This window comes from Anolis carolinensis, chromosome 3 (genome assembly GCF_035594765.1).
Source record: "Anolis carolinensis isolate JA03-04 chromosome 3, rAnoCar3.1.pri, whole genome shotgun sequence".
NCBI classification, from domain to species: domain Eukaryota; kingdom Metazoa; phylum Chordata; class Lepidosauria; order Squamata; family Dactyloidae; genus Anolis; species Anolis carolinensis.
The window spans coordinates 77472436-77498271 of NC_085843.1; the positions used below are offsets into that span (position 1 = coordinate 77472436).

At 38.3% G+C, this 25836-nt stretch overlaps 1 protein-coding gene across 1 annotated transcript in view; it reads left to right on the forward strand.

The window, feature by feature from the left end:
- Positions 1-25836, forward strand: part of dop1b (DOP1 leucine zipper like protein B) — an 88901-nt gene that overhangs the window by 15703 nt on the left and 47362 nt on the right. The window contains exons 3-10 of the mRNA XM_062975084.1: positions 2573-2754; positions 3300-3470; positions 13111-13300; positions 14835-14933; positions 19895-20018; positions 22024-22133; positions 22811-22925; positions 25551-25671. Coding sequence (XP_062831154.1) covers positions 2573-2754; positions 3300-3470; positions 13111-13300; positions 14835-14933; positions 19895-20018; positions 22024-22133; positions 22811-22925; positions 25551-25671 — 1112 coding nt within the window. The remainder of the gene's footprint in view (positions 1-2572; positions 2755-3299; positions 3471-13110; positions 13301-14834; positions 14934-19894; positions 20019-22023; positions 22134-22810; positions 22926-25550; positions 25672-25836) is intronic.

Below are 25836 nucleotides of genomic sequence, written 5' to 3' on the forward strand. Positions count from 1 at the left end.
ATCCTAGATGGAGTAATACTCACCTTTAAGAGATAGGTTAACAGTTTTGGATTGAAGCTAAATGCTCATGTTGTGACTGAGTGTTTTTGCTCATGTTAGGCTGACATGTCAGCTGTATCCTTTGCAAATGGGGTAAGACTTGTCAATGCTTCATCTAGATAGGATTACTGCAGCTAAATAAGACTGCCTTTGAATCTTTAGAAACTGTATTTTGTCTAGAATGTAGCGGAAAGACTTGTTTACAGCAAGGATGGAAATCATGTAGCCCTTCAGATGTGAATGAATGGCAGCATCCACTGTTCCTCACCATTGGTTTTTTTAGATGGGCCTGCTGGAAGTTGCAATTCAGCAATATTTGGAGAGCCACTTCATTCCATCCAAAGATAAGTAATAGCATGTTCGTTCTTAGCAATTTTTTAAACTAGATCTGGTGTTTTATGACTGAGTTGCTAGAATGAAACCTCTAAAACAAGTGCATGTATTCCTGCGTTATATTTCCCAGGAAGAGAGTCCTAAACTTAAGGAAACCTCTTGATCTTAAAAAGACTCTTACTCCCAAGGAGATCTCTCTGTAGCTAGGTACTCTATCTAGTAAACTAAAATTGAGGCTTGACCTTGATATAGTGCTACTCTTACAGATTATAGCTGTGGTTCTCAACCTGGTGTCCCCAGATTTTTTTGGCCTTCAAATCCTAACAGCTGGTAAATTGGCTGGGACTTCTGGGAGTTGTAGGCCAAAAACATCTGGAGACCTCAGGTTGAGAACCACTTGATAATAGGGATCCAGGATCACACACTGCATCAATTCAAGAATGAATTCTTCTGTGAGCTTGAGAGTCTTTGCTCCTCAGAAGTAACCGTTTATCACAATCCTCATATTTGGAGCAGGAAATCTTCCATGCTAACGGGATCCTCTATTGTAGACATGACAACTACTGGTATTTAATTCTAGGGACAATACAGCATGCAAGTAATGATGTCTGAACAGTTTAGTTTCAGGGAATATTAAGGATTGTCTCTTCACAGACAAGTCTGCATGTGCACTAAAATCAGGTGGAGAAGGTTTTTCTCCAAGTATAGTGAGACTGCACACTGTTGATGACAAGAAAAAATGTCTACTGAGTAGCTGCTCCAAATTTTGGGGACTCCTTGCCCCTGAAGACCAAGATGGCAAGTGTTTGGCCCTTGTGTTATATACTATTGTGCTTATAACATCTATTTGTTTTATTGCAATTTTTTGCTTTAACTTTCTAGATATATGAATGTAAGTGTTGGTCTCACCAAGATGAAATTACATTAATATTAACTTGATTAATATTGGTAAACATAATTTTTGTTATAAAAAGGAAAACATTGTTACCAAGGGTGTGGGGAATGTCCAGACAGCCATATAAAATATTTGTTAAGGGTGTGTGAGTTGCTCTGTTTAATTTTCATATGTAAACTGGCCAAAGCTCAAAACAGTACAGATTTTTAATCTCCCGTACATATAAATGTGTTAGCACTTCTAGAGAGTTTTCTCACATGTAAGACACAAACACATAATTAGAGTGACCACCAGCATAGCCTTGGTTTGGGGGTCATACTTTAAAGGGTTGTATATTCAATTTTTTTATATTAACATCTCCTTCTAGACAAGTAACTGATAAGCTGTAGTTACCATTATTGTTTTAAGTTTTTGTCAAATATGTAGTGTTGTTGTTTTGGGCTTGTCCCTGTTGTGAGCCGCCCCGAGTCCCTTCGGGGAGATGGGGCGGGATATAAAAATAAAGTTTATTTATTATTTATTTATTATTATTGCTCCTGTACTTTCATTGCTCCTGTACTTTTATTGCTCCTGTACATTATTATTTTTTATTCTGTATGTTATTTTTTAATGTGGTCTTTTTTTGAATTCTAGATCAAGATTTTATTTCTGTGCTAAATTTGCATATGAAGTTGGGGGCACTGTCAAGATACTCCTTGGTACAGTTTTACAGCAAAGCTGCTAAAGTGACAATCTAGGAAACTGCTATTAATGTATTTCATAATAATAATAATAATAATAATAATAATAATAATAATAATAATAATAATAATAATTTTTATTTGTACCCTACCACCATCTCCCCAAAGTGACTCAGGGCAGCTCACAAAAAGCACACAATAGTGCCAAACACACAAAATACAATAAAATACATAGCAAATACAACAATAACAAAATAAATTCACAAAACAATAATTGCATAAAATAGCATACAACCCTACTGGTTAAAATCTAACAATGCCGTAAAGCTGGACATATAACAGGCTGTGAACTGTCTTGGTCCATAAAGTGCTAACAGAATTTATTTATTTATTACAATATTTATACCCCACCCTTCTCACCCAATAGGGGACTCAGAATCCATTACTAAGGCCTCAGGTTTAGTGAGAAAGGTGCTAATTATGGTCCAAAGGCTTGTTCAAAAAACCATGTTTTCAGTTGTGTCCGTAAAGCTTGAAAAGAAGGGGCTAACCTGGTAAACTTTTCTACTATTTGCTGGCTAGTGTACATGTAAGTTGTGATACAATTTCCACCTTTGTTTTACAGGCTCTTCAAAGTAATTTGAAATATTCCCTTTTACCAAGACGCCTGATAATCAGCAAAAGATTGTCTCAGTGTTTACATCCAGCTTTACCTAGTGGAGTGCATCTAAAAGCGCTAGAAACTTATGAAATAATATTTAAAATCATTGGAACCAAATGGCTTGCAAAGGACTTGTTTTTATACAGGTAATTTTCTTGTTTTTCTTTAAGGATCACCATTTATACTGCAGATCTTATCTGCCTTGAATTGCCAGGTTAGCTGCAAGAAGACTAATGTAGGATGGAAAAGTAGGTTCTGTTTTAATCATCTAGTTTTGTGTATGCATGTGGCAATTACACCACATTTCAGCAATATGAAGATGAGAACTACAGTGTACCAGGGACTTGCATACCTGCCTTCTGCTCCTCCAGCTGCAGCTGAAATAAGGAAGTTGGAAGGTTCTGTTTTAGATTAACCATAGTTATGATACAATACTGCACTGTAGCAGTTTGATGAAGGAAGGCATCTTTGAAATTCATTTCCTCCAGCAAATGATGGCTAAGACTAACCCTAGCTTGCTTGAGTTTAAAGAAGATAGAAGGCTGGAGTGATCTTAAAATGGAGATAAAGTTTTCAAACTCCTAATTGTTGTGCTATGGGAAAAGATGAGCCCAAATCTAACTGTAGCTGAGCCAGTGGTTAACTTTTTCCCCCTTCAAACCGACCAATCTTTTTCTTTGTCTCCCTACAGCTCAGGCCTGTTTCCCTTGCTGGCAAATGCAGCAATGTCAGTAAGGCCTGTTCTTCTTGGTCTATATGAAAAGTATTTTATCCCACTTCAGAAGTCCCTGCTGCCAAGTCTCCAAGCCTTCTTAATAGGGCTTCTGCCTGGACTAGAGGAAGGGTCAGAAATCTATGAGAGGTAAGTGTCTTCTACTTTTGGAGAACACTAAACTGCAAAAATGCATCACTTTTTAATAGGATTTACCCCCTTCCAGTAGTGGAACATAGATGCATTGTCACAAGGAAGATTTTTTGCAGAGGTTTTGGTGATATAGGAGAAGATAATAATAATAATAATAATAATAATAATAATAATAATAATAATAATAATAATAATAATAATAAATAAAACTTTATTTATACTCCGCCACCATCTCCTCACGGGGACTCCGGGCGGCTCACATGGGGCAAGGCCCGACCAGCATAATTTACAAAAACAACAGCATAAATATATTGCACAATATACAAAAAATAAAATACAGTAAGACAATAAAACAGGAGTTAATACAGTCGTAATAATATCAATCAACCACCAAGTACAATTCATGGCTTCTGAAAGAAGAAAAGGAAAGGCAGGAGAGACCAACAGACCAGCCATTTCTGTATTTAGCAAGATCAATAAGACTTCAGCAGGAAAATACTCTCTGGCACTGATGGAAGGACATTTTCTGGAAATACCAAAAAGCATATCAAGGCTCAGCAGGGATAATTTCTCTCTTGTCAATATTTGAGTTTTCTCAGCAAATATTTGAGTTTTCTTTTATTTAAGAGACTTACTTATTTCAGAGACTCACAGAAGAAGGTTTTTAAGAGCAAGTCAGGGAGTGCTATGATTTTTAGATTTGAATATGTTTTAATAGATTTTAACAATGAACTTTAATTATGTTTTAATGTTTGCATATTTGTATAGTTTACATTATGTGGTCATACTTTTAATTGTAAGCCACTTTGAGTCTCCTTCGGGAGAGATAAAGCAGGATATAAATAAACATAATGATCATAATAACTTTAAAAAGAAAATTAATGTAATTCACAATAATAAAAGATTGCACAAGATATGAAAGCATGACCTACCTTATGAAATGGGAGAAAAGCAAGAAGTTCAAAACTCAAATATCTAAAAACAGAAAATTTAAAAAGCAGCTTGAAGTGAATAGCATTAATATGAAATGTGTGTGCACATATGCTCATTTCCTAATATAGCTGAAGGTCTTCTTTTAACTAAACAGCTAAAAGCATTCCTCACCTAGAGGGACGCTTTACAGGATCATTGGCACCATTGAGAAGGCCCTGTTTCTTGTAACTGGCTGCCATACCTTAACCAGTCAAGGGATTTCAAACAAAACCTTTGATTAGGAGTGACTTGAGAAACTGCAAGTCGCTTCTGGTGTGAGAGTATTGGCAGTCTGCAAGGACGTTGCCCAGGGGATGCTTGGATATTTTCATATTTTTACCATCTTTGTGGGAGGCTTCTCTCATGTCCCTACATGGAGCTGGGGGGACACGGAAAGAGCCTCCCCGAAGATTGAGTGAATTCAGTCGGGCATCCCCTGGGCAACGTTTCTTGTAAGCTGCCGATCTTTCCAAACCCAAAAGCATTGGATGAATGGATAAATACCAAAGGTCTTTATCAAGACCATTGCTAACGATTATGTCTATTAATATAGAAGGTTTATCACTTGCTAAGGAAGAACTATTAGCCAAAATGTCTGAGGACATCTCGTGTGACATCCTATGTATACAGGAAACACACAGAGACATCACAATGAGAAGACCAAAAATTCTTGGAATGCAACTGGCAGTGGAACGACCTCACAGACAATATGGCAGTGCCATTTTTGTACGATCTGGTGTAGCAATCTCTGCAACTTCCCTCACAGAAGTGAACAACATTGAAATCTTATCTGTAGAACTTGATAGTTGCACCGTATCATCACTCTATAAACCACCTGGGGCTGATTTCTATTTTACACCCCCAACCAGTTGCCACAATCATGAAGCCCATTTTGTTGTGGGAGATTTCAATAGCCACAGCTGTGTCTGGGGCTATGACGAAGATGATAGAAATGGCGAAGCAGTTCTAACGTGGGCCGACAATAGTAGAATGAGCCTCCTTCATGACAGTAAATTACCACCATCATTTAATAGCGGCCGATGGAAGCGTGGTTATAACCCTGATCTGATTTTTGTAAAGGAAAGCATAAGCCACCAATGCACCAAAAGGGTACCATCTCTACGCAGATGACACGCAAATCCACTACTCATTTCCATCTAACTCCAAGGAAGCCCCTCGGATTCTGAACCAGTGCCTGGCCGCTGTGGCGGACTGGATGAGGAGGAACAAGCTGAGGATCAATCCTGACAAGACAGAGGCCCTCCTGGTCAGTCGCCCGTCTGATCGGGGTATTGGGTGGCAACCTGTGCTGGACGGGGTTGCACTCCCCCTGAAATCACAGGTCCGCAGTTTGGGGGTCCTCCTGGATTCAGCGTTGACGCTTGAGGCTCAGGTGTCGGCGGTGGCCGGGAGGGCTTTCGCACAACTCAAACTTGTGCGCCAACTGCGACCATACCTCGTGAAGTCTGACTTGACCACGGTGGTGCATGCCTTAGTTACCTCTAGACTGGACTACTGTAATGCGCTCTACGTGGGGCTTCCCTTGAAGACGGCCCGGAAACTACAATTAGTTCAGCGTTCGGCGGCCAGATTAATAACGGGCGAGCTACAGGGAACGATCTACTCCCCTGTTTAAAGAGCTCCACTGGCTGCCGTTCACTTTCCGGTCCCAATTCAAGGTACAGACCATCATCTATAAAGCCCTAAACGGTTTGGGACCCACCTACCTTAGTGACCGTATCTCCTACCATAAACCTGCTCGTTCCCTTCGTTCATCCGGGGAGGCCTTCCTTTCGCCACTGCCTTTGTCCCAGGCCTGTCTAGTGGGAACGAGGGAGAGGGCTTTTTCTGCTGTGGCCCCCCGACTGTGGAATTCGTTGCCCACTGAGATCAGGCAAGCCCCCACCTTGTTAGCCTTTAAGAAAGATCTAAAAACATGGCTTTTCCAATGTGCCTTTGGGGAGTAAATGTAATATATCACTCTGGTTATTCCCCTTGGATTTTATCCTTTAGACTGCTTCACCATTTTATATCCCTGTTCCCTTATTCCTATGTCTCTCTCTCCCGAGTTTTTAATTAAATGTTCATGTGGCCTGCCCTGGTTTTTCATTGTTTTCTCTGATTTGTGTTGTAATATATATGATGATTTTGCACTGTTATATTGTGTTATGATTTGCTGTTTTATTTTGTTATATTGTATGGTGTCTGGGCGTGGCCCCATGTAAGCCGCCCCGAGTCCCCATTGGGGAGATGGTGGCGGGGTATAAATAAAGTTTTATTATTATTATTATTATTATTATTATTATTAAACCCAATACCTAACACACAACACAGACCAATATGCTGCGTAGCATATGCAGCTGTAAGACCGAAAAGTGTCCCATTCCGCAGAAGATATAACTTCAATAAAGCTAACTGGACAAAGTTTACAGAGACCTTGGAAGCTGCTATTTCTGATATAGAACCTTCTATAGAAAACTATGACCTGTTTGTAGAAGCTGTGAAAAGATCCTCGAGGCTCTCAATCCCTAGAGGCTGTCGCACAAGCTACCTACCAGGCCTAAACGAAGAATCACTAAATCAGCTACAAGAATATCTCAGATTATTTCAAGAGAACCCATACAGTGATGAGACTATAGCAGCAGGCCAAAAACTATCTACAGCCTTAGCTAATGCTAAGAAAGACCGTTGGATAGAGCTGCTTGAGAACCTGGACATGTCCAAGAGTAGCCGAAAAGCCTGGCAACTGCTGAGACGCCTGGATAGTGACCCTCTGGTCAACCCTGGACACGCGAACGTGACACCAGATCAGATAGCTCACCAGCTAATTCAGAATGGGAAAACCAACCGCAGCAGAATAAAGATGAAAATCAACAGGGTGCCAGAACTTGAAACCCACCAGTTGTCTTCTCCTCTAAACCTGAAAGAACTCAGAGAAGCCATCAAGCGATGTAAGACTGGTAAAGCACCTGGCCTAGATGACCTGATGATGGAGCAAATCAAACACTTGGGCCCCAAAGCTGAAAACTGGCTTTTGAAATTCTACAATCAATGCCGGGCACACAAACAGATTCCCAGAGCATGGAGGAAAACTAAGATAATTGCCATCTTAAAACCTGGTAAAGATGCCTCCAATGCCAGGAACTATCGACCAATCTCCCTCTTATGTCATCTATATAAAGTCTATGAGAGGATGCTATTAAATCGACTAGGACCTGTTATCGAACCCAAGCTTATTGCACAACAAGCAGGTTTCAGACCAGGGAAAAACTGTACAGGTCAAATTCTTCATCTGACTGAACATATCGAGGAAGGCTATGAGAAAGGCTGCATTACGGGAACAGTCTTTGTGGACCTTACGGCAGCCTATGACACGGTGCAACATAGAAAAATGCTGCATAAAGTCTACCATATCACCCGGGACTTTGACTTTACAAAAACTGTCCAGACCCTCTTAGAAAACCGCAGCTTCTATGTGGAGTTTCAGGGCCAGAAAAGCAGATGGAGGAGGCAAAAGAATGGTTTACCCCAAGGCAGCGTTCTTGCACCAACCTTATTTAACATCTTCACGAACGACCAGCCACAACCACCACTCACAAAGAGCTTCATATATGCTGATGACCTTGGCCTTACAACACGAGCAAAAGATTTTGAAACAGTTGAAAAGCAACTCACCACTGCCTTGAAAGACCTCTCCAGCTACTACAAAGAGAACCACCTGAAGCCCAACCCTTCCAAGACACAAGTGTGTGCTTTCCACCTACGTAACCGTGAAGCCAACAGGAAACTGAAAGTTACTTGGGAAGGCCAAGAGCTCGAACACTGTTTCCATCCTAAATACCTTGGTGTCACCTTAGATTGAACACTAACATATACGAAACACTGGATGAACACCAAGCTCAAAGTAGCTGCACGCAATAACATCCTGCAGAAACTGACTGGCAGCGCATGGGGTGCAGACCCACAAGTAGTAAGAACCTCAGCCCTGGCCTTGTCTTTCTCAACTGCAGAGTATGCCTGTCCTGTTTGGCACAAGTCTGCCCATGCAAAGCAGGTGGACATAGCACTGAATGAAACATGCAGAATCATCACGGGATGCCTTAAACCTACACCTGTTGATAAACTCTACAAGTTAGCTGGCATTGCCCCTCCTGACGTGCGACGGGAAGTTGCTGCTAACGGTGAGAGAGAAAAGGTCGAACATTGTGAAAACCACCCACTGCATGGCTATCACCCTCCTCCCACCAGACTCAAATCAAGGAAGGGCTTCATGAGAACCACCACTCCTCTTGAGGTTCATCCAGCAACAGCAAGGGTGTCCCTCTGGGCAGCTAAACCTGGCAATTCTAACTGGATGGCCCCCCAAGAGGGTCTTCCTCCAGGGGCAAACCAAGAATGGACAACTTGGAAGTCCCTGAACAGACTCAGAAGTGGAGTGGGCAGATCAAAAGACAACTTGGCAAGGTGGCACTACCTGGAGGAATCCTCCACCCTGTGTGACTGTGGAGCTGAACAAACAACTCAGCATATGTATGCTTGCCCACAATGCCCTGCCTCATGCACGGAGGAGGAGTTGTTTAAAGCTACAGACAATGCGGTTGCTGTCGCCCGCTTTTGGTCCAAAACTATTTAGTTGCTTGTGATTTCTTTTTTTTTCTTTCTTTAATTTTCTTTTTATTTCCATTATTTGAAATGTACAATGCTTTTGACACGAAATAAATAAAATGGAGCTGGAGCTGACAAAGGGAGCTCATCCGTGCTCTCCTCGGGTTGTATTCGAACTGGCAACCTTCAGGTCAGCAACCCAGCTTTCAAGTCATCAGTCCTGCCGGCACAAGGGTTTAACCCACTGCGCCACTGGGAGCTCCTCCATTGAAGCAAGTGTTTGTTCTTTAGTTTAAACTTGTCATATGTGGATCCCCATAATGTTTTTATGAAAGTAGCTTATCTTCTTTGGAAACCAAGTCCTATGAGGAACAGCTGAGGAGCTGGGTATGTTTAGCTTGAAGAAAAGAAGGCTGAAAGGAGACATGATAGCTATGTTTAAATATTTGAAAGGAGGAGGGAGCAAGCTTGTTTTCTGTTGGTCAGGAGACTAGGACATGGAGCAGTTGCTTCAAGTTGCAAAGGAAAATATTCCAAGTAAACATTAGGAATAACATCCTAATGTAAGAGCTGTACAATACTGGAACTCACAGCCTTGGAGTGAAGTGGAGTCTCCTTCCCTGTAGGTTTTAAGCAAAGGCTGGATGGCTATCTGTCAGGGGTGCATTAACTGGAAAAAAACCCCTTAAACACAGATTTTCAAAGTGACATGAAGGAAATAAAATGCCTGTTTCATGGACATACTGTTGGCCCCATTTTAGGAGGCAACCCCTGGCAGTGAGGCCTGTTGGCAGAAATCCAGGCAAGTGATTCACCTGAGCTGCCCATTTTTGTGAGTTCCTGCTATGGCGAGCATTCAGATTAGGCCCAATTGAAATTAGCCAGCAAGCAAGGAGGGTGATTTTCAGCCAAGGAAGATTTTATTATCTGCAGATAAGATGCTAGCTAGTGATACATTCACAAAGTAGATAGCATCCAGAACACAGTTTCACAGCCCTTTTTATACACAAGTTGGCAGGTTGCAGCCAAGCCTCGAATTCTGACCAATCGCAGAGAGGGTCTTGGCTCACATGCCAGCATGGGCTGGGACAAGGGATAATTAAGTGTCGATGAATGGGGTTCCTTTTACTGAACAGGAAAAATAACAAAATGATTGAGGGCATTTTCTGGCCCTACCCAGGAATGCTATTGTCTTATGAGATAAACATGGCATGGCCCCTTAATAGGGCTGGGTTGGCGGTTCCAGACCCCAGAGAAACAAAACATCATATATTAATGCGATCATGCAAAAATGAAAGAGGATGGGTTTGGCTGTAGACATGCAGATTCTTTCTGTTGCGAGAGATCCCATTCATCAAAGGCACAGTTGGTGAAATTGGTTCTTCCTCAAGGGGGCAGGAAGAGGTGATTGCCCTGCCCGAGTAAGCTATTGTGTTGCAATGTCCAGGTAAAGTCCAAGAGATGGATGAGGCTGGAAATAGATGAGGAAATTCCCAGCTTGGTTTCTTTCCTCCAGGCTATGCAATTGTGTGGGATGCAAGACATCTTTGGGTTCAGGAACAAGGTTTCCCCCAAAGGGAAGGAATGGGGATCTCAGGAGCATAAAACATTAGGTTAACACAACATATAGGCAAAATAAGAACACATAGGAAAAAACATGGAGCGTTTGGGGCAAATTATATACATGAGAGACATTGTTTTCCAAAGTGCCTTTAACAAGCCAGGCTTCCCAGAGGAAAAAGGGAAAGGAAGGCTGGCAGAGTGGAAGAAAAGGAGGAAAGGGGAAAAAGTGAGGAAGGAAGAAAAGGGAAAGGAAGGAAAAGAGGGAGGAAAGGAGAAAGAAAGGAAGGGAAGGAGGAAGAAAGGAAGAAAAGGAGGGGGAAGGAGGAATAAAAAAGAGAGAAAAAAGGAGACTTCACTGGCCCAGGCAAACTAGACATCCCAAGGACCCAGGGCTGGTTTTCTCATGCAACAATACTGAAGCCCATAGATGTCTGTGGTCAAGAATTTTTTCTCTGGTTTGCTATGGAATTTTTGTGGCTCACTGCGGACTACAACATTGACCTTGGAAGGGCAATGTATTAGGTCATATGTTGTGTCGTGTATTGCCTAATCCTTCCTTAGATGGTGACCTGAGTACGCATTAAAAAGTGTGTTCTCTAGTATTTGGGTACCAAAACTTGGTGGGAAATATGTATTGCTCCAGATTTTTGGGCTGCAAATTCCACTAGCCCTCCCTAGCAAAAACAATGGTGAAGAATTTGGGTAAAGCTAGCACTTTGCTTTCAGCGTTGAGATAGCAGCATCCAGTGCTGATCAAACAAAATAGTTGTGATACGTTCTGAACGCCTAGCTCCAGTTAACATCCTGGCAGAAGCATTCTGCAGCAACAGCAGTTTCCAAATGCTTTTCAAGGACACATGATAGTAATCTAATCTGTATGTAACTAGGGTATTGCATGTTTTCACAATAATTCCTATAGTTTTATTAAAGTTTTATTAAATAAATAAATAAAAAGCTTCCTCATAAATAGATGGAGCCCCGGTGGCACAGCGGGTTAAACTGCTGAGCTGCTGAACTTGCTGACCACAAGGTCAGAGGTTTGAATCCAGGGAGTGGGTGAGCTTCCTCTGTCAGCCCCAGTTTCTGCCAACCTAGCAGTTCGAAAACATGCAAATGTGAGTAGATCAATAGGTACCGCTCCGGCAGGAAGGTAATGGAGCTCCATGCAGCCATGCCGGCCATATGACCTTGGAGGTGTCTACGGACAACACTGGCTCTTCGGCTTAGAAACTGAGATGAGCACCACACGACTAGACTTAATGTCAGGGGAAAACCTTTACCTTTACCTTATTTAGTTAAATAAAGGAATCCTGTGACACCTCTAATCTAAGGAAAAAAAGAATTTCTAGTATGTTCTGTTTCTCAGTATTTCTATAGATTCTCATAAATCTCTTGTCTTCTATTCCTTGGTTAGTCTTAAAGAATCTACAGGATTCCTTTATATCAAAACATAGCTGTCTTAAAGAGTCACATACTACTCATCTAAATTAAAAGAGATTCACAAAGTAAAGCCTTCCAATCTACCCTGATTTGTGGGGCTTTGAGTATGACTTTCCATTGAGAAATGCATTTTTCTAAAGATGTGGAATTTCCAAAGTTTCTGCATTCTTAAACCATATCCCAGTCTTTTTGATAGCATTCAGCCCCTGTGGAGAAGACATTTAATACTGCTCAGTGTGATTTTCTTTAAAAGGTTTGTAATGCTTTTTTCTTTAAAAAAATAATAAGGGTGTTTTCCCAGGTCTTATACAAAAAGAAGCAAGATTACTTCTATATTCATGCCTCATACCACCCAGAGGCTATACATTTTTCAGTGGAAGGAAAGTGTCTTCTTAATATATTCAAATTGTGAGCAATCGTTGTGTGATTCATTCATTCTCTCTTCCACATTACTTATGTGGACTTGAGTTGATGGAGAACGGGAAGTGTGGAAGAGAAATGACCACAAACAGAGCCAATTAGAAGCCAATAACGAAATAACAAAACGAACAAAAGGAGAATACTTACTTATATGGTCTGGTTGCACTTACATTTCATTTTATAATGAGCTCTGACAGGTGTTAGGTTCAGCCAGAAAAGAAATCTAACACAATCCTTGAATTGTTTCCCTCCTTGTTACTTAGAATTGATTGAATTTTGCATATGTACATGAACGTCAAAGGTAATATGTGTAGAAACATCCAGTGAGAGGAATACAGATTGCACTGGACTGGAGTACTAATGCAGTGGCAATGCTGAATCTGTTGTGTATGTTTTAGATCAGATAGAGAAAAATTCATCTGCATCTGTAATTTGAATCAGTGTATTTTAATTTCATTTTGCTAAACAATGTGAAATGTAAAATTATAGGTTTAATTTTATATGAGTCAGAAAGAAACTTGCCTTTCTTATGTTTTAAAAAATGACTACTCATAAAATATTTGAATTCTAGCTTAATAAAATGTTCAGACAATGGTATTGTTACAGAAACATAACTTAATTTTTCTTTTTTTAACAGAACAGATGCTTTGCTTGTGAAATTGTCCCTAGTAATTGGCAAAGAAGTGTTTTATTCAGCACTATGGGGGAGTGTACTAGTTAGTCCTTCCATAAGGCTACCTGCGTCCCTTTTTGTTGTTAGTCACATCAACAGAGAATTATCGGGAAAGCAGCAAAATTATATGCTGGGCACTGATGGGAAACTCACGGTAAGTTACATAACTAATAAAGTAGGCTGGTGTGTGTGTCTGCATAAACAGTAAACAATGGATTTGGCCAAACCATAGATCACAGGAGAATTGATACAGTTTAGTGTTGTTACTAGCAGCAAACCTATGAATAATGGGCACCATATAAAGTTTATGAGGGGTAGGGGATGCTCTTTCTTTTTGTTCCACATATTATTCTGGAACAGGGGTGTCTTTCTATGCTGTCATGCAGCGATTGTGGAAATGAAAATATGGCCCTTCACGTTAGCTGTGGAAAGTGTGCCATGCCTTGTGTTCTCAGTCAGAACTAGTACCTGCATGCTGTCTTCTGCTACCAAGAAGAGGAGAAACTGTGTACGGTTATGGCTAGAGCTTTGGGTGATGTGGGTCCCACAGTATCCTCAAGCCTGGCACCCAGTTCGTTCCCTTTCTATATATGTGTGTACTCAGGGTCGATTGTGACTTAATTGGCTGTCTCCACCATGACTTTGTTGAATATACCGAGAATTTCATACAAATTGGCATAATTTTACAACTATTCGCATATGAAATATTTTCATTGAGGTTAATAGGTTTCCTGTACAAGTCGTTGGTCTAGTGTGCATGCCCAGCACTTAGGGGTTCTGTATAATGCTCCCAAAAAGCCAAGGTTTGAGACAAGAGACTATCTGTTTTTGTTCATGCATTCTTTGTACCATTTTGTTAAGAAAGTATGTGCCAGATAATTTTCCAAACAACTGTGTCACTTTCTTGAGAGAAGACACCATTGTCTTCAGCAGCAATCCTCGTATATGCGCTAGCTGATTTTCTGCTGTGATGAACAAAACCATCATAGCATAGCTAGAGTAAGCCCACTGTGAAACAGGCTGCTAAAGGGAGATTTATGCTGCGAGCTATGTGTTTTCAGTCCCATTCCTATTGCCAAATTTTAAGTACATATATTTCTGACCATGCAAGTAGCTGTGTTGTGGTTCAGATGGCTTTGATGAGTCATTCACAGCATGTTGCTCTTTGCCCAATTCTCTGTCTGTTGGAGCATTGCAGGCTGGCATTGCACTATTGTTTCTGCCCTAGATAATGTAGGATGCCCTTACTCTTTTAATAAATATTACTCAACATCTTTCAAGTTGTGACATAGTCAAGCAAAGTAGTTTCTTGAAATGCATTGGGTACATTATGTTTAGGACAACAGACAGATTGACTTCTCTACTAATCTGGTACGAGTAAAAATCAAGATTTGGTCACTTTCTACTGTAGTTCTTTATGCTTTTGGTATATTTACTTTTGAGAACCACTGTCTGGAAAAAGGCACTATAGTTAAAAAGTAGGAACATTCCTTTCCTCTTCATTTCGATTGTAATTACTCAATATTCTGACTGTTACATAGAAAGAAAGATTTTTATTGCTTTGCTATGTAAATTTAAAGCAATGTGCTAAGCAAAAGTAATAAAATGGTGTGGTATGGAATGGCAGATCAGCCATATGATCTCATTTCCATCAAATGCAACGCTGCTGTTTTTTATTTTCAACACAGATCAAAGCTTTCTGTGTGTCGATGCTGGATTCAAATGTTCTTGTACAAAGAAACATTTTGGAAGTGGTCCTCTTCTTCTTCCCATTTTATTCATCTTTGGTAAGCAAGCAACCTCAATTCAGATATTTGTGACCCAGCATTATGACTTGCTACATTGACAAATGAATGCTAGGGGGGAAAATACTATCCTGCCACTACAACATCACAGGATATGCAGCGGAGTCATTGCAGTGCTACATTGTTTTGAATGGAGTAGAGGTGATGATGTTTAATTGATAGAGCAGTAATGTACAGAAAGTTACTAAAGAATCCATATCATTTCGCTCCTATTCATATTTTTCTCCTTTTGCTCACTAGTAGCTGTTTAATATTGTTAATGCTAGATAAGTAAAATGTTTATCTTTTTTTCCCAGTTTTTTTTATTGTTGTTTTGTCATTTTATCCCACTCCCACCCTCCCACCCTCCCCTCCTTGTACATACACTTTATACAACAAACTACAGAAGTTACATTTGAAATATCAATCTCAATCTTAATTTTTCCACTCCACATCTTAGTACATTCTCTAAATAGTTCTTAACTGGTTCCCACATCCCCTTGATTATTGCAATATTTTCAATTTTATCTATATTACATCTATATTAATCTACATTTGCAATTTGTGATTTCTACATTTAACATATCAATTATATACTTATACCAATTCGTCAGAGTCCATTTTGTTTTATCTTTCCAACCGCTCACTAAAACAATTTGTGCACATGCTATTCATTTGTCAATCATTTTTTCTTTTTGTATATTCTTCACTTCTGTTATCCTTGCATGTAGTACATTTCTATTAACTATTACTATTTGTAGATTTAGCATTCTATTGATTTCTCCTTCAATCATTCTCCAGTATTCTTGCACCCGATCGCACTCCCATATCATATGATTGAACATCCCTCTTTGTTCACAACCGTGCCAACACCTATCTTTCATCCCTGGTAAAAACCGTGAAAGTTGTGCAGGAGTTCTGTACCATTTTTGTAACATTTTCCTTCTTGCTTCCCTTAATACATTGTACTTTTCTTTTGCTATATTACTTATTTCCCTTTGTATCTCTTCCCTCTCAATTTCCATGTCCATTCTCCATGTTTGGAAAATTTCCTCTACTATTTCTTCTTTTACCGTTATAATTTGTTCATACAGATCTCCTGCCACCTTCTTTTCCTCTCTCAAACATTTCCTAATCACCTTCTCAAATGGACTGTCCTGTTCTCTAATTTTTTCTCTCAATCTAAAAATTTCCTGTCTTATAGCCCAGCTTTGAATCCAATTCCCTGATCCTATCCAATTCTGAATTTCTTTTTGTTCTACAGGGTCTCCATCTATTGTATACAAATCCTCCACTAACCTTTTCCCTCTACTTTCAATTGATCTCAATGTTCTGCCTATAATTTCGTTGTTATTGTAATTAATTTGCCATATAGTTGCCATCTTATTCTCATTGCCTGGACTTAGCTTCTTCTTTCTTTTTTTCCACACTTTTATTGTTCCTTTAAAAGGTTCCTTAAATTCTGCTTCTTCTCTCCTACTCCATTCCCTAAATATTATTTCTTTTTCTTTAGTATTATTTATTATCTTCTCCATATTTGCCCATTTTTTTTAGTATACTGTATTTCCAATAATCTTTGGATTTGAAACGCATCGTGATAGACTTCTAAACTTGGAATCCCCCAGCCTCTCTCTTCCTCTTTTGCATTTAACCATTTGTCCCTTATTCTGGGCCTTTTTCCTCCAACTGCCCATTTTCTTATTCTCCTGTCCCATGTCTTTAGTGTCTTCCTATCTACTGTGTTCGGTAATGTTTGAAATAAATATGTCAATTTTGGTATTATAAACATTTTTAGTGCCCTTATTCTGTCCACTCTTGTTAATGTTTTTCCTTCCCAATTCTTAAACTGTTTCTCTATTACCTTCCATTTTTGTTTATAATTCCCCTTGACTATACTCTTTGGGTTTTTATATATCCATACTCCTAAGTATTTCAGCTTCTTTAATCCTAATCTTAACCCTGATATTTTCCTAATCTCCAGTTGTTCCCTTGGTGGGGTATCAAGACATAGTATCTCTGAGTTTTTAATATTAACGAATAGTCTTGATATATTTTTAAATTCTTCCAGTTTTTTAATAATATCTTTTACCATAATTAACGGTTGACTTGTAATAATCATTGCATCATCGGCAAAGAAATTAAGCCTTATTTCTTCCTTTTGTCCTCCTTCCTTTTCTATTTTGTCCCCTGTCCAATTGGTGCTATTCCTGATACTTTCAGCTAGCATTTCTATCGCTATTACAAATAAAGTGGGGAATAATGGACAACCTTGTTTTGTACCATTTAAAATTGGTATCTCTCCTGTCCTTCCATTATTCACCCTTATTTTTGCTTTACAGTTGCTGTACAATTGTTGCAGTGTTTTGCAAAAGTTTTCCCCCATATTCAACTGTTGACATAATCTTAACAGATAATTGTGATTGACTTTATCAAATGCTTTGTAAACATCCAATTTGAGAATTCCCATTTTTTTCTTATTCGAATTTGCATGATTCATTGCAATTACTACATTTTTATTGGATCCCCAATTTTTCTTCCTTTCACAAATCCATATTGATCCTTTTTGATTATTTTTGGCATTGTTGTTTCCAATCTTTTTGCTAAAATTTTTGTAAATATTTTATAATCTTGATTGCATAGACTAATGGGTCTGTATGACCCTGGTTGTGTTAAATCTCTCCCCTTTTTGGGTATAGTTATAATTTCTGATACTTTCCATCTTAGGGGGACTTTTTGCTTAGTGTATATTTCATTGAACAACTCTGTTAGGTGTGGTGCCAACTCTTCCATAAATGCTTTATAATATTCTGCTGGAAATCCATCTGGCCCTGGTGACTTGCCTCCCTTTAACCCTTTAATTGCCCTTATTGTTTCCTCTTGCGTTATTGGTTGGTTTAATAACTCTCTGTCTTCCTCTGCAATTTTTTCTCTGATATTTAAGTTCCCTTGCATTACCCTCTCTTCCTTATATAGATCTTTATAATATTTTGCCATTATCTCCCTAATCTTACTTTGCTCCTCTTGTTCTTTCCCATTTTCGTCTTTCAATCTCTTTATCCAAAAAACAAAAACAAAAAAAAAACAAGTAAAATGTTTATCAATGGCAGAGTATATAGGTTGGACTCTACTTTTCAAAACATATGTTCAGAAGGAATCAAAGTGCAGCCTGTACATCCACCAAATGCCTGATTCCAAATCTGTTTTTGGTGCATATCCAATTGGCATCAGGGAGAAGATTCTTAGTCATCTGAAGCTATTTCCTTCCTGACTCAATGAATCCATACTACACAATACAACAAAAGGCAAAAATTTCCCCACATCATTAGCCACTCTGACAGGAGAGACAGAAATGGCTACCAAACCCCAAATTTATCCACAGTCAGGTGCTGAAGCTGTGGAAAAACTGTTTGTTGAGTCATATTGTGGAAAATTACTAAGTTCAGATTTTTTTCAAACTTTGCATACATTGCCAAACAATAGGTAACTGAATTATATATTTAAGTGTTTCTAAGGTATTCTTAATGAAAATTTCATTACTATAACGAGAGTAATGAAATTGTTACTTTTTCATTATAGTAATTGTGCATAATTATGGAAACTTCAGGGGTTCCTTTCTCCCTCATTTTTACAGCTATTGGGATAAAACTTGCTGCAATGGTAGAACACATTTACCACTGTTAGTCCACCAAATTTCAGAACGTTTCACTTATCCACAGAGTTTTCAGAAATTTTCAAAGTTTTTATAAACATTTAAAAACTACAAGATCTGTCTCCTTGAATTTTCTATCAAATGGCACAAGATAACAGGGAATCATTCCCCCCAAGTTTCAGAAATATTCATACATCTATTGGTTTTAGGGAATTAGGTTTGAGAAAAACTTTTTAAAAAGCCACAAGAGCTATCTCATTGAATGTATCTCGTATTAACCAATAGAAACCAATACCAATTCTAAATTTTCATAGAATCCTAGAGTTAGCAGGGACCCCCAAGTGCCATCTAGTCCAACCCTTTTCTTCCAGGCAGAATGGCACAATTAAAACTCTCCTGACAGATAGCCATCCAGCCTAAACTAATGGATATACTTTCCCTATTGAATTTGAAAGGACCCCCAGCAGGACACGGAGATATACTTACTAGAAGTAACAGTCAGTCTCAGTCCTCCCCTTTGCAGATTCAACACTTTATTGGAACTCTGGCTGGCTATAGCTACAGAGGGACAAATCTCTCCCCTGTCTTGATTGGGGCTTTCTGATGCAAGCAGAATTCTGGGAAATGTAGTTTAGGGCGGGGCCTTTTGTATTCTCTGCCATAGGACTCCTCGCCTTCCCAAACTACATTTTCCAGAGTTCTGTGCTTTCTTTCCCAGCGAACATTGCTCCCTGCTTTCCCTCGCCTAATGGTGAGATGCCATTTCTAGAGAAATGGGAGTCTTTTTGGCTTGGCTTTGCTTGCCATGAAAATGAAGCTGACTTTAGGAGGGAACCTTCTGAGATTTACAAAATACAAATGAAAAAGGATTAGGTAAGTTTTGATTCTTAAGTTTTAGGCATGGGCCATGCCCACGTGTCAGAAATCACTTCGGAAGTACAGATTTTATGAATTTTAATCCCACTAAAAACTTTAGAGTCTTTTGTACCATCCTAGTGGCTAGACATGTTTAAGAACTGCTTCGCTTAACCTTCAAGGAATGCTCAGATAAAGCATGAATTGAGGGCAGGAGCTGGGATTTAGAGGAGATCCATGTGTCAGCAGCATGAAGAATAAATGTAGAATTCTATCAGAGCTGGAACAAATTGTTACAATGCTAAAGTTCAAGACATGTATATGTTGCAAATACTTTATTGCTGCAAATACTTTATTGCTGTAAAAGATTATTGCTGACATAGGATGAGCTGTTTTGCCTTACTGTTTGTTTTTCGTGAAGAGAATTGACTTACAACTAACTTGTTTGTTCTTTGTTTAGGATCCCAATGAAAGTGCCATTCCACTATCTAGAACTGACATAGTTCATCTTCTCTCAGCGGCTACCCAAACTCTCTTAAGAAGGGATATGTCCTTAAACAGAAGGTTATATGCATGGTTACTAGGTACTGTGCTAATTATAGTCATATTATCTATGTGTATACGGTTGTGGTTAGAGTTGAGTGGATTTGCATGTACTCACTTGAAATAAATGGTAAATGCTTCTGATTTCATTTGAAATAATGGTTAGCCTGTTGCAGAATGCAACATTTTGTTAGATGTCAGGATATTAAAGCAATTGTATTATCAGTCTCAAATACTGGTATGATAAAAAAAAATGCTAATTAACCTTAGGTTAATGTAGAGAGGTGCCCTAAAAGTCACCTTTAAAAAGTTTGCATGTGCATAAGGATTCCCCTACATGTACATGATTTGTGTACACAGAGCTGCATTTTCTAATGAGGTGCAAAGAGCAGCTCTTTTGGAACAATGGAGCTCTTCACTCAGAGCATAAAATCATAAATCAATCAGTGTCTTTTGTTTACTGTAAATAATTATTTTGTGAATATCTGAATAAGGTGTAGGAAAATAGAATAATTGGTTCCTAATTTTGCAAGTCAGGGTTGCAAAGTAGGAAGGCAGTTTCTCTCTCACACACACATACACGTGTATATATAGTAGGCTGCATTATTGCATACAATCAATGTGATGTCACTTCACTTCGAGTTTCATTTCTGGGCAATTTTAGCTGATTTTTGGACTGTCTTACTTTTAGAGGAGTGAAGGAGCAAAACCACCATATTCTGTGGAGCTTCTTGTAGTTTCATTCAAACCATACACTGTAAAACTGATTATATATACAAGCTAATTGCAGAAGTCTATGAGACTAAGGGTTCTGGGGAGAGGAGATCTTGGTTCCAAAGACTGTTAAAAAAAGCATGGGGACTGGAACTGTCATCTGCCAAATATCACATATTCTGTATTCTATTGTAAGTGATAATTTTTACTCCAACTTCAGATAAATTCCCTTTAAAATAGCTGACCCTTAATATTAAAGTTGATACATCAGACATACTTTACATGCTAAAGGTCCCATGTTTCATCTCTCGAGGTAAGGCTGGTTAAGACTTGTCTGAAACCTCAGAGATAGTCCTGGTTCCACTGTAAGTGAAAGTGGGGGATTCTCTCTCCTTTATGTCAAAAAAGATAGTAAATGTTTAATTATTTAGTATTTTATTATGGAATTTTTGTTGTCAAAGAAGGGGAGACATGCAGTTTTGTTGTTTATACATCACCATGAGTTTACATAGTACTGTACAAAAATAAGTCAAACATTCCAGCCAAAGGCATACAATCTAATACACAGAAGTTGCTTTGCTGGGTTTGAATACTATGCACCTCAGGTGGTTGGAGAGGGCGGCTGCTGTTTTGCTTCAGAAAGCAAAGTATCTTCAGCCAAATATGCCTGGGAAATTTCCATCAGATATAATAGACATAATGGAGTGGTCTTTGTGTTCATTGTGAGGAAAATCATATGATTCTTTTTCTTGCATTAATACAATTCTATGTGAAGAAAAAGGGTGCCTACCATCATGTGGTTTTTTTAAATGACATGTACAGAAATCTGGGTCATGGTTTATTCAATTTTATTTCCACCCTCTAGCAAAAATAAGCATTCATATGACAGTGTAATTTGTTGATTTTTTTAAAAGTGGATATGACTGTATAAAATAATATTTTTGATATGGTCTCATTTTGGCTGCAGTCCAGGAATAGCATTTTACATGGCTTGTGAATTAAATCCTTGGTGTTGTTTAGTCTCAAATGCAGCGAGTTATGGAAAAGACAAATCAAATTAACATATTATATATGAGGTTACTTTCAATCATAACCTTAGTCATCCAATATTAAAGTTGCATCATTCTTGTTTTTCATAAATGGATCTTTTTTCCAAATGGAGCAAAGGCTTTCATTGACACAACCATGGTAGCATTGACTGTGTCACCGAAAAGATCAAAGCTTTCATCATAAGTGTGTGTGCTGATAATACAAAATCGTATGAAAATAATAGACCATTATGTATCACCCATTTTCACATTTTCTGGACTTAAAATGTTCATTCTTTTCCAGGTTCTGATATCAAAGGAGGTACTTTTGTACTGGATTCATCTATTTCCATGTCTGAAGAAGACCATGCCCTCTATTTCTTTGGAAAATATTCCAAAGATCTTTTAGTTGAGGTAAGTATAAATAATATTCCTTTTAAAAATCATCCAGTGTTATGAGAAATTGTTAACTGCTTAATATGTACTAATGTAGCTTTATAGACACAATATACTACAAAATAATATTGTGTACACTGAATAATGTGCTAGAATTTAGTTTAGAGCACTGCTTCTCAACCTGTGGGTCTCCAGATACTTTGGCCTTCAATTCCCAGAAATCCTAACAGCTGGTAAACTGGCTGGGATTTCTGGGAGTTGTAGGCCAAAACAACTGGGAACCCACAGGTTGAGGACCACTGGTTTAGAATGTAAAGTGCTCTTTAAATTAAAAAAGCACACCCATTATGCCTGCACATTGCTAATTGCTAATTTCCAGCCGTGGCACTTGGTTATGAAACAAGCTTTCTGGGGTGATGAGGAGCAAGGAGGAAATAGGCAAGAAAGCTAATATTGCTGCAAAATCAATGTACCCTTTTATAACTGGCTTTAATATTGCTGCAAAATCAGTGTACCCTTTCATAGCTGACAAAGCAGTGTATAAAATACTGGCCCTGGCTTTCACCTCAAGATCATAGCTTCCTTTTGCAGTAGCTAGGCAGAGCCAGTATTTTATACTTTGCGTGCCCTTGTCCAATTTGGGTATCTTCATATTTCTTATTAATTTAGATTAATGTTTTGATATTGTTTAACAGGGACTGATTGAAATCCTGCACCAGAAATCTACAGAATCAGATTTGGATGAACAACATAACGCCTATTTGAAACCATTCCGCATTCTCGTCAGCTTACTTGACAAACCTGAAATAGGTATGAGTGGAATTTCTAAAGAGAACAAATACAAAAGTATAGCATGTGGCATTGTGATTCAGAAAGGGACATTATCATTCACAGACTCAAACAGTTATGTGATATCTGTGACATTAATTTTATTTGGGGCCAATTTAATATTCTAATTTCCTCCAAACTCTAAAATTAATAGGACAAATATACTTTAAGCTGCTGGGATATAGGAATGCAAGATTAAGTATGACATAGAAGCTATTTGTCTTCTTGCGTTTCTGTCCTAAAATCTGAATCGGATACTGCTGTTGTGACAAACCCCAACCAGTGCTGTAGTCTGAGTAACTGTTTCAGAGAAATCCTCCAGTGTCCCCCCCCCCCCCCCCCATCTCAGATTCTTTGATCAGGGAGAGAATACAGCAAATGGAAACAAAGAAATGAAGGGTTGGTATATAATATTTTTAAAAACAACAAAAAATAAACATCTGTATGTATTACTGGTTTTTATCTCTGTTACAAGTGCAACACACAGTTATACTGATGGAATAAAATTGCAGGAGGCTCTATTGTTTTTTGACCAGAATGTAGTATCTGCACTGCACAGTTGTAGCAGCTTAATACCATTTTAACTCCCATGGCTCCATCATCTAGAACCCTAAGATTTGTAGTTTCCCTTGAGTGATGTAATGCAGAGGAGTGGGCTACCAGTCTACCAGTGAATTCTAAATACCCACTGAAATATACATCTAAGGATTCCACAGAATGGAGCCATGACTATTTAAATGATATCGTACTGCTATATTTGTATAGTGCTGATATACTCTAGTTCAGGCACAAATCTGTTAAGCTAAGATGCTAAAGAGGTCTACGTTCTTTTATTTTGCGAAATACAAGTGACTGTCTCTACCTGTATGTTACTCTATTGTATTTATCCAGTCTTTTTAAACTGTGCCCTTTAAGAAGGGTAACCAAAAATGTAGAATGTGTTCAGAGGAGAAGGGTGCAAGTCTTAAAGTGGGACCTAGATATCCCTTCCAATGAACAAAAGTATAGCTTGAATATGTATATGGAGACAATAAATATTTTCAAATATTTTAAGATCTGTCCCATATGTGATGGAACATCTTTGTTTTATTTTGCTTCCAACCAAATAAGGGACCGAGCCCTTGGGGTCAAATGGCAAGAAATGGGATTTCAACTAAACATTAGGGGAACTTCCTAGCGGTACAAGTTGTTCCATAAAGGAACACACTCCCTCTGAAGACAGTTGACCTGCCTTCATTAGAGGCCTTTAAGCTCAGATTTGATGCTGTTGTATGCATTTGGTTTATGTAATGCTCCTGGGTCTCAATTATGTCTTAAATGCCATCCAGAAGTTGTCTTCTGACTGTCTCAAGTGGATTCTCCAAATATTTAAAAGAAACCTCTGAGTTGATCTTGCATTTGCAAAATCTCTTGTGGCTTAACTGTAAAGTTCTCTGTAATCCTGCTTTTTTACTGATCTCTAAAGAATTAAGGCAATCCATTTTATGTAAGCAAGATACTGTATTTTACTTTCAAGATTATTGTGTATTACATGAGAAAAATTCTACCACTATTTTATATATTTGTTTTTAAAAAGAACCTCAGTGAGCATCTTGAGATATTTGATATTTTCATGAAATTTTGCTTCAAATTGATATATATCCTGTAACAAGCAATTTTTTTCTCAAACTTGAAATCATACTTTATAGAACACTAAGTATAACTTTAATGCATCTATAACACTTGTTGCTTTTGTTGACCAGTTGTGAATTTTGAAGATTTTTTTTAAATTTTGTGAATCAATAAGATTATCTTTGTTTTTCAATATTATATATTAATCATAGTTAAAATTTATGAATTACCTACCTTGGACATACTGCTAAAAAGAAGCAGCTACTACCAAAAGAAACACACATATTTCATTTTTATATAAAAGTCATTATAATATATACTTTTGCTTGTTCTCTTGCATTTTCTAATTCTTTTTTCTCTTTCACATATGCTGAGACTGTCATAACTATGTGCTATGCACTTGTTTAACTTTCTGGGTCTTCATGAATTCATTTGGAGGTTGTTTGTGATGCTAAGCTGTTTAATGTAACAGTTACTTCTCTGTGTGTGGACCCTGGTTGCCAGTGTCATGATGTTAATATAATTAGTGGGATGCAGTTCTGACAATGGTTTGAAATTTGTAGCACGCTGGCAACCAAGGTTCACATATAGAGAAGAAACTGTTATACGTTATTTAATCTTTCTAAAGGATACTTTGAAGAATACTTGTGAAGTTGAGTCAAAGTTCCCAAAGACAAATTGTAATATTATGCTGCAATCTGGTGATTTGAGCAAAGCGCTCGTTCCTCTTTGTATTCTAGGCAAGAGCATACTCCAGCTGACACCTCAGTTATGGCATTTCTTCATTCTTTGAAGTAGCAAATAGAGCAAAACTTTGCAATACATAATTTTGATGTTCCAGGTTTCAAATTCTGGTGACATAATCCAGTTCTTGATCCTCAGCTACTAAGTTTGATTAACATTTCTTATTCGTATATTCTGAAATTAAAACCTATTACTACTAATTATAACTGAACCATAGTTATTTTAAAAATAACACTTTCACTTTTGTTGCAGGGCCACCGGTTGTTGCTGATTTGTTTCTTGAAGTGATCAGAGCATTCTATGGCTATTGCAAAGAGACAGTGGGTTCTGATCTTAAGCTCAGCTATAGTCAAACTGGCAATGTTCTTATAAGGTACACTGCAGGGTTCTTTTGTTAAGTCAGTGCTAATCTTGCCAGATGGATGAAACACATCTCTGTAGTTTGTTTTTATTATGGATATCATTTGAATTATTTATTTCTCAGCACAACTATAAAATTACTGATGAGAATCTTTCAAGTATCCAGAAGAAAAATTCT